Source organism: Clupea harengus, chromosome 10 (assembly GCF_900700415.2).
Source record: "Clupea harengus chromosome 10, Ch_v2.0.2, whole genome shotgun sequence".
NCBI classification, from domain to species: domain Eukaryota; kingdom Metazoa; phylum Chordata; class Actinopteri; order Clupeiformes; family Clupeidae; genus Clupea; species Clupea harengus.
Genome location: NC_045161.1, coordinates 11,318,510 through 11,327,210, shown reverse-complemented (window position 1 = coordinate 11,327,210; position 8,701 = coordinate 11,318,510). Strand labels below are relative to the sequence as shown.

The 8,701-nt window shown below is 42.1% G+C and overlaps 1 protein-coding gene across 1 annotated transcript in view; it reads left to right on the top strand.

Moving 5' to 3' along the window:
- Nucleotides 1–878: 878 nt before the first annotated feature.
- slc25a24 (solute carrier family 25 member 24) overlaps nucleotides 879–8,701 on the top strand; it is an 11,876-nt gene continuing 4,053 nt past the window's right edge. The window contains exons 1-4 of the mRNA XM_012839486.3: nucleotides 879–1,336; nucleotides 2,259–2,385; nucleotides 2,875–2,962; nucleotides 5,207–5,318. Coding sequence (XP_012694940.1) covers nucleotides 1,154–1,336; nucleotides 2,259–2,385; nucleotides 2,875–2,962; nucleotides 5,207–5,318 — 510 coding nt within the window. The 5' untranslated portion in view covers nucleotides 879–1,153. The remainder of the gene's footprint in view (nucleotides 1,337–2,258; nucleotides 2,386–2,874; nucleotides 2,963–5,206; nucleotides 5,319–8,701) is intronic.

Genomic DNA, 8,701 nt, shown 5'->3' with positions numbered 1-8,701 from the left:
TATATAAACTATGAACATACAGATAATCGACACCTTTACAGTGTTAGTTTGAGGCCAACATCACTGGTGCTTCTTGAAATGGAAACTGTCATCATATCTGACATTTCTTTTTTCTAAAGGACGTAATGTACGGTCCATGATTAAACACAAAATTAGACATCATAAAATGTGTGCATGAGGAATAATGTTAGTGTTTAAATATGGATTGGTCGTTGTCTTCTGCAGCGGTTTGGACCAAATCCCAATCGCCCTATTTCATGAGCCTGTGAATGTGAAAACATGTCTTTGGCGCTATCTTGTGGTGAAATGAGCGAAGTACTGACAGCAACACAGCAAATTAAGTCTCTCGTCTCATCTGCCCCATTGGGGGATTGGGTTATAAATACACCTCCATGAATTTGTTGAGGAGTAGGCAGAGGGCTTTTGTTTGGCATCTGCCATGACAGCTGTGTATGGTGCCTGTGTGTGTGTGTGTGTGTGTGTGTGTGTGTGTGTGTGTGTGTGTGTGTGTGTGTGTGTGTGTGTGTGTGTGTGAATGTTGGGAGCTGAGGGGGCTTAAATTGTTGAATTGTTGAAAGAAATCTACTTAAGTCGTCCTCTATTGCCATCAAAAGCAGTTGAGCAGTGCATAAAAAGTTAAGACAAAGGGTGTAACATGTCTCACGCACAACAACTAAGCAAACCAAATTGTGTACTGATGTAAACTAAGAGGGTAGCCTACACAAATATAGATCGACGTGTCAAAGCGTGAGCGAGATGATTTCAATTACCTGCTGTAAAGCCAGTTCTGGCATGAGTTTGTTTCCGCAGAAGGGTGTGCCCCCATGAAAGCAGAAGAGGCAGCGACCAAGGGCGAAATTACCCAACTGGTCCCACCCACATCTGTCTCTCGGCCAACCGAGTTATTCTTGTCACTTTACAGCACATTTAAGTTTACTTAGCCAGGCAATCGCTAAGCGCATTTTATGGCGTTACTAGGTAGCTTTTCTCGTAAGTGTAATAGGCAGTGACGCGTCAGAGTTATTGGCATTTTGGGGCAGCTTGATACGGCGCGCCTCCTCCTTCTCGTTCATTTCCTGATCTCTCGCATATTTTCCATTCTGAGGATCCTTTGATTTTGCATTCGTCCAAGGGCCCATTTTCCACAAGCAACATGTATCAAGCGGCACGCAAAGTGTTTTTTTCCGAAGCTCTCTGCTTGAGCGACTCGACTGCAAAGTCCTACGAAGAACTCTTCGCGAAGCTGGACACCAACAAGGATGGGATAGTGGATGTGTCGGAGCTGAAAGCAGGCCTTTCCTCTATGGGCATATCTCTCGGAAAAGGCGCCGCGCAGGTAATAACATCGTCACAGGATGGTCAACTGTGGGCATCGCTTAGCTTAGTTAGTACATTATTTAGTTATTAAAATATTCTCCATCAGATTTATTGTGTTTATTGCAAAGTTTATGGAATGACAAAGCATATCTCCACATTTTTGTGGCTCACACCACGCCGATGCTTGGAAATGTACCCTCTGCCTCTGCTCATTGCCAAGCGTGAAACAGCCTGCAGCAATGGCTGGCAAGACGAACTCTTGTCCCACAGAGATCTGGATATGTGCAACTTTTAAAAACTATTATTACATAGATCTAAATAATATTCTCAGATGCCTTGTATGTCAGTGTCAGTCTGCATTGGTCATATGGTTTGCAGGTTGAAGACAAGTTTCAGAAACCAAAAAAGAAATGTCACAATATATTTCACAGTAGTCAGTTAAGTGTGATTAATATTAAGGACAGTTATAAACAATATAAATTAAGTGAGCTCAATAGGCCTACAATATTAATTCACAGAGTAGCTGATGAAGGAAGAGTAACCTCAGATGACATGCTATCAATCTGGTCAACTTTCCTCCACTCTACTGCATGCATCCTTCAGTATACAGCATAGGCAAAAGGCGTAACTTTGGGTATTAAGTCCTTGGGGTGGGGTTTTACAGCAGGTAATGCCTTGACATTTACTACTGCTCTTCTCACACACCCACATTCCTTCACTCACACTCACACTCACACTCACATCTGCACATCTAGAAAGGAAGTGAGACACACACTCACCTGCAGATCATTGATATGATCAATGCCATGAAGCATGTGCTGCAGTCCAATATGTTTTCATTTAATCCTTCCATTATGATTGCTCCATAAATTGAATACACTTTTATTGTAACCTGATAATCTTTATGCATGTATGTTTATCAATTCCTCTATTCTGAACAGAAAATTGTGACATCTGGAGACTCTGATGGAAATGCAGGGCTGGACCTGGACGAGTTTTCCAAGTACCTGAAGGAGCATGAGAAGAAACTCAAGCTGACCTTCAAGAGTTTAGATAAGAACAATGATGGTGAGAGCTGGAGGCTTTTGAACCAAATGTATCCTCCTTTACTCCAGTCTGACAACACCAGCACACAAACACAGCCAGCCACAACTGATATGTATTACTAGGTAAAGTAGGAGAGTTATCACTTTGTATGTCTGGGGTGCATAGAGGATGCAGCACTTTGGGTGATGTCACATTTGTCCCTTAAACTATATGCTGTTGATGGGAATTGTTCCAGTGCATCAGTTGTAACAGAGAGAGTCTCTATTTCTGGAGCTAGGGGTGTGAATGAGACATAGCCATTGACATGCACAGGGCAATGTAATTAGCATTGATAGACAGATCATTTTATCTAGACATTGTTCTCCAACTAATTACACAGATGCATAACTTTATCCAGACATTGTTCGCCACCAATTAGAATTTGGCAGTGACCCTCTCTGAGCCAGTCGATCAGTAATTATGATTTCAGCTGTTATCTTTGATACGATACTGACACTTTTCTCGTTACAGGCCGCATTGACTACAAGGAGATCAAACAGTCTCTGTCAGACCTGGGCGTGGGGGTGTCAGAGGAGATGGCCCAGAAGATTCTCCAGAGGTAGCTATCCTGATTTATACTTTCGCTCGGTCAAATTTTCATTTGCCCACATAATTTGTCTGTTTACACGGGCGCCATGATCCACTATAAAGGACAGCACATTCTCTACCTACAATTTTTGTGAATTTGTCAAATGGTTATTGCATTTCATCTGGACAGTGAGCAGTGGCTGTTCTGCAACAACACATAGCCTACAGTAGCAACTGAGGAATCCTATTCTTTTATTCTCCTACTTGCAGTTACCATTTTTATCCACCAGAGGACAGGCTAATAATAAGTCATTGTTTACACTCTGTGGAGCATAGTGACTGCAAGCCACACCTAACTAAATGTGGAGGTAGTGTCATAGTGTGACTAACTGAGCTATGTCTTTAGACCATAGGTCATTGTTACTGATAAAATTCTAATGCAAAACTCAGAGTCTGAATATTATCATACCCCCAGGCATGTGTCAACGTGTGCATCTCTGTTTAAATTGCTTATAGATGCTGTGTGTGGAGACATTTGTTGAGCTGCATGAGTCTGTGATAAAGGGCATGTTTAAAAGAAGTATTCAAATATAACCTTCAGTTTCCATACCAAGTGACTGTCTAAACATGATGGATCATAACAGCGGTCCTTATTTTGCCATGAAGGACTAGAACACTGTGTCTAATACGTGTAATACATTATGCATTACACTTATTAGACACAATGTATAAAAAACAGCATATTTAATAGAAGTGAAGCTAAATAATTCTAAGTTACTTCAATGCAGTCAAAATCTTTGGCTTGTCTCCACAGAACAAACTTTTCACTGTTAAAGTTAGTGGTTAGCATGGTAAATAAGGATGTTAGTGGATCATGTGTTCTGGGTGGAGAGTGCTGTTTAGTGACTGATAACACACAGGGTGTCTCTCCCTGCGTGTGTGTGTGTGTGTGTGTGTGTGTGTGTGTTTGAGTGTGTGTGTGTGTGTGTGTGTGTGTGTGTGTGAGAGAGAGAGAGAGAGAGAGAGAGAGAGAGAGACAGACAGACCTAGATAATATTTTTAGCAAAGTTAAAGAAAAAGTGGCAACAACACGTTGATGCAGAGGTAGAAGTTGGTCAGTATTTACTTGAAGAGAAGAAAATGGACCGCAAACCGGTAGCAGAGGATTGCATGACATGGAGGATTGCACAGAACACAGGTTGTCACACATGATGGGAATACTCATATCATTCAAGTTTTGTAGTCAGTTATAGGTGAGGCTATAATCGCAAATAACATACTAAACATGAGAATGACAGACATGTCTTCAGTTGCACATTTTTCTGTCACAGTGTTGCAAACCAGCTTCTGAAATGTGGGTGGAATAGCGCTAATCTGGAAAAACATTCAACCTATTCTAAGACATTTCTGCAAAACAGCTGCAAAACCGGCAGGCAGGCAGACAAGTTTTAAATGCCAGTAAAACCTGAAAACTCACTAGATAAGACAGGGAACAGGTCAGATCAGGTTTACATAGTCCTACACCAAAGTTTGTATTAAGGAGAGTTGGATGTTGTTTCAAAATTGGTAGAGCCTAAGTAAACAAACAAACACATATCTTTTTATCAGCTGTTGAGGAGATGGTGAACGTAAGTGACAGGGTTTCAGTATGTCAACTTACAATTTTATAGAAGGCTTGTGGACACAGTAATCACCCCTGATGTTCACAGAGACTAATGCTATCGCTAATGCTAACATTTATTTTGTTAGTACATGCAGGTTGATACTAGTGTAGGCTCATTATACAACAGGGCAGTAGTGTAGTTGAGTGGTGAAGTTGACATTCTGTGTTACAGGACAAGGATAGAGAATGACCGGAACAGATATACGTGTGAGGGAGGGACAAAGAGTGTGTGCTAGGGAGTGTGAACAGTAATCCAATTAAGGTCTTGACTCCTCTCTGGGCCTAGCAGCTTCTGTGGTGTGTTTTATCTGTATCTGTGGAGGTGAAATAGGTTGGAATTGGACTCATGGAGCCAAAGCTGTCCAACTTTCACTGTTCACTGCCCCTAAATGTACACTCACATGTATATATGTATGGACTATACAAATATTGAGATGATGCGTATCCACAACAATGTGAGTTGCATGTACAAAAATGTAAGGATGAAATGTTGTCAGGAACATACATGCTGGGAAAGGTATGAAGGATAACCTCTCTCTCTCTCTCTCTCTCTCTCTCTCTCTCTCTCTCTCTCTCTCTCTCCCCCCCCCCCCCCCCCCTCTCTGGTTGTAGTATTGACGTTGATGGCACCATGACAGTGGACTGGAGTGAATGGAAAGAGCATTTCCTCTTTAGTGCTGCATCAGACTTACAAGAGATCATACGCTACTGGAAGCACTCCACGGTGAGTGTGTGTATGAGAGTGAGAGAGAGAGAGAGAGAGAGAGAGAGAGAGAGAGAGAGAGAGAGAGAGAGAGATGCTTCTCAAAATGCCAACTCCTAGCAATCTGTGTTTTGCATGTACTATATCCCATGTGCATATAGTTTGCATTCTTTAGTCCTCACTCTTTCACACACACACATACACACACACACACACACACACACACACACACGCACACAAACATTGTACACTATTCAAAATAAGTATACTTAAGGAACAAATTTAGCAGATACATTAAGTGATCAGACATGATTTGAGTGTGTGTCTCAGTCAGCAGTAGTTAAACAGCAGCACAACAAATCTTATGGGTGAACACAGCACCTTGTCCTCTTTATGGATGAGATGGAGCAGTACTTTGCCACTTTTATTTTTGAAAATCCAACTATCCTGTGACCCCATAGTGACCATGTTATGCATGATCCAAACTGCCAAATATGAATAGAAGACACTGACATTTGTAACCAGAACCAGATATTTCCCGTACAAGAGACTGATATTTCACAAGCTTGGTTAAATAGGCTTCTTCTAGGCATGGATCAGAACAACAACCTATTTCCAGGATGAACCATACGCGCGTACACACACACACACACACACACACACACACACACACACACACACACACACACACACACACACACACACACACACACACACACACACACACACACACATTAATAAATGGACAGCCCCCTGCTGTCTTTGGCACTCTCCCTGTACTCTGTGTCTTCCTGTAATCACAGTAACTACGTCAAAGAGCTCAGACACGCATCCGCAAGCACACACACACACACACACACTCACTCATGAACACACACAGGTACACAGTAATCAGCTTGGCTGCCATATTTATCCCTCTCACAGTGAATGATCTTGTAGACCTGTCCAGTCAATGGTCTGTTTGACAGAAAGTTCTATTCAATCACAAATCACACGTACTAGAGAAGAATGTCCTGCTCCTCCCATACAGCTTCTACAGGTTTCCTTAAAAGCTTTATATTTATGATATTATATTACTCTGATAACAATTTAAACAAATACCTGTGCACTCACAGATACAGACACTCACACACCTTATATGAGATGCCCTAAAATAACAAATCATCAGAACCCTGTTGATCCCGTCATCAATGTTATATTGGCCCAGCCTACACTGGACTCCATGGGTGACCTTCCATGCTACACCCTCTCTCTCTCTCTCTCTCTCTCTCTCTCTCTCTCTCTCTCTCCCTGTCCCTCTCTCTCTCCCGCTCTCTCCCCCTCTGTCTCTCTCTCTCTCTCCCTGTCCCTCTCTCTCTCCTCTCTCTCTCTCTCTCTCCCTCTTTCTCTCTCTCTAACTGTCTCTCTATCCTTCTCGGCCGTTTTCTCAAAGCTTAATCGAGCCTATTTTGTACCCCTGTTAGAACAGCTAATTTAAGGTCTGTGCATCAGTGGGCAGATTAGGGCACTTATTGGATAAAGGAGGGTTGGTGACCAGGCGACGTCCAATCACAGCTGAGGTGGGTGGGACAAGATCACAGGTAGTCTCAGCAGTGCAGGAGGCAGCGTTCATACTGTGAAACCGGAATGTTGATTTGACTGTCTTGGAAAGCTTGTCAGTGGTACAGAACTTTACTAGGAGTCTGGATCAATAACAGAATCAGGAGTAGCAGGAAGTACCTAAAACAGTGGAGACGAAGATCTTTAAAACGTCCATCATAAGAACAAGGAGCACCTGAGTTAACCAAAGAACATTGAAACCAAAGAAACTTCAGCCCAATAAAGTGTCCTGGTGGTATTTGAGCTGGCATAGGGGCTATCTGCACTGGCATCGGTGGCAGGACTGGCGCACCATGGCACTGCTGCAGCAGCAGCCAAAGGGGGAGTGGTTCTTCATCGATTTTGATGAGGATGGAACCATATATGAGTTGGAGGTGGAAGTGGTAGGTGCTGATGGCTTAACTCCCACACAGTCACGATCCTTACAGTTATTGAGGGCGATTGTAGTTAGGTTGGAGAGATATTTGAAGGGTGCTTTGCTATCAAACAGTCTTTCTTATGAACACATGGATAAGTGCATGGCTTACTGTTGATGGTTAGACAGTGTTTTTCATCATTATTTCTTCTGGAACTGTCTTTGTCATATTCTCACGCATACTCACTCATTCCAGTATATTGAAGCAAAAGCTCAGAAATAATCACTGTACCAGGAAAGGGTCAAATGCTATTGACATCCATGACTCCAAGGATGGAGTCAATATTAGAAATCCTGAATGTTCTTCAGCTGGTGCTATCTGTAGTCTTGATCTGAAGGGAATTAGAGCCAGTGCAATGCTTCCAGCTGGCCCGTGTGAATGTGTTAAGTAATGTTTCTTGGATAGTTCTGGGTGACTATCCTTCCTTACATAAGGCGCTCCTTACGTAAAAGAATAGATGGTTTGGGATTAAGTTCAAGGTTGCCGTAAAGTCAGGGTTCACAATGTGATGAAGGGATAATAGGTTAGGGTGACGATGGTTGATCTTGGTGAAAGATTGATGACCTCATGAGCTACCAGTTCTTTTTACCCTGTTATGTATATAGAGGTAATCTGTATCATTTTAACCCTCAAGTTAAGACACTTTGCAATGGCACTTCATCTTAGTTTTTACAAAATATTTCAGCCTGTCTTTTGTGATACATTATGCTACTCAATATGCTACTGTAGCAGGCTTAATATAACAGTGCTCTTTTAACATTTAGCAATGAGATAATCTCTGTTAGTTGTGTAAGTAGCCATGTCAAAAGAGCAGCCTTGATGACTGCTTAGAGGCTATGTCCAACACATTGTACTGATGATCTCAAACTGTGTCAGACATAGGGCCTTCATTTCATTGACGGGCAGCTGGCAATGAGCAAAGTCCGCAGCACATGAACTAAAGCTAATTTAATAACTAGGCAAAATCATTTCGCTAATTTCATACCATGAGGAAGATCCTAAGCGCAAACATGGCGCAATGCTCCCACACGCCACACGATAGCTTTAGTACATGCGTGACAGACTTGGCTTATTGCTTTGCTTGTTGACGTCAATTCAATTAGGGCCCATAAGGTTCATTCACTTTGTGCTTCTGTATGATTTACTTTAGTTGTTTATTTGGTCACCAATGACCGTTGTGTCTGTAAATGTGAAACTTCAGGAAATACACACTGTGGGACTGTCTGAATTATAACAAATAAGGTGGAAACTGTATCCTTTATTAATGATATAAAACAAAGTGGACTATGGGAATGACATCAACATCCATTTTGGACCTATGTTGTTGGTGTGGTTCAAGTCGAGGGACAGTCCCACTAGTTTGGATGAATCCCATTTCATCACATGCTA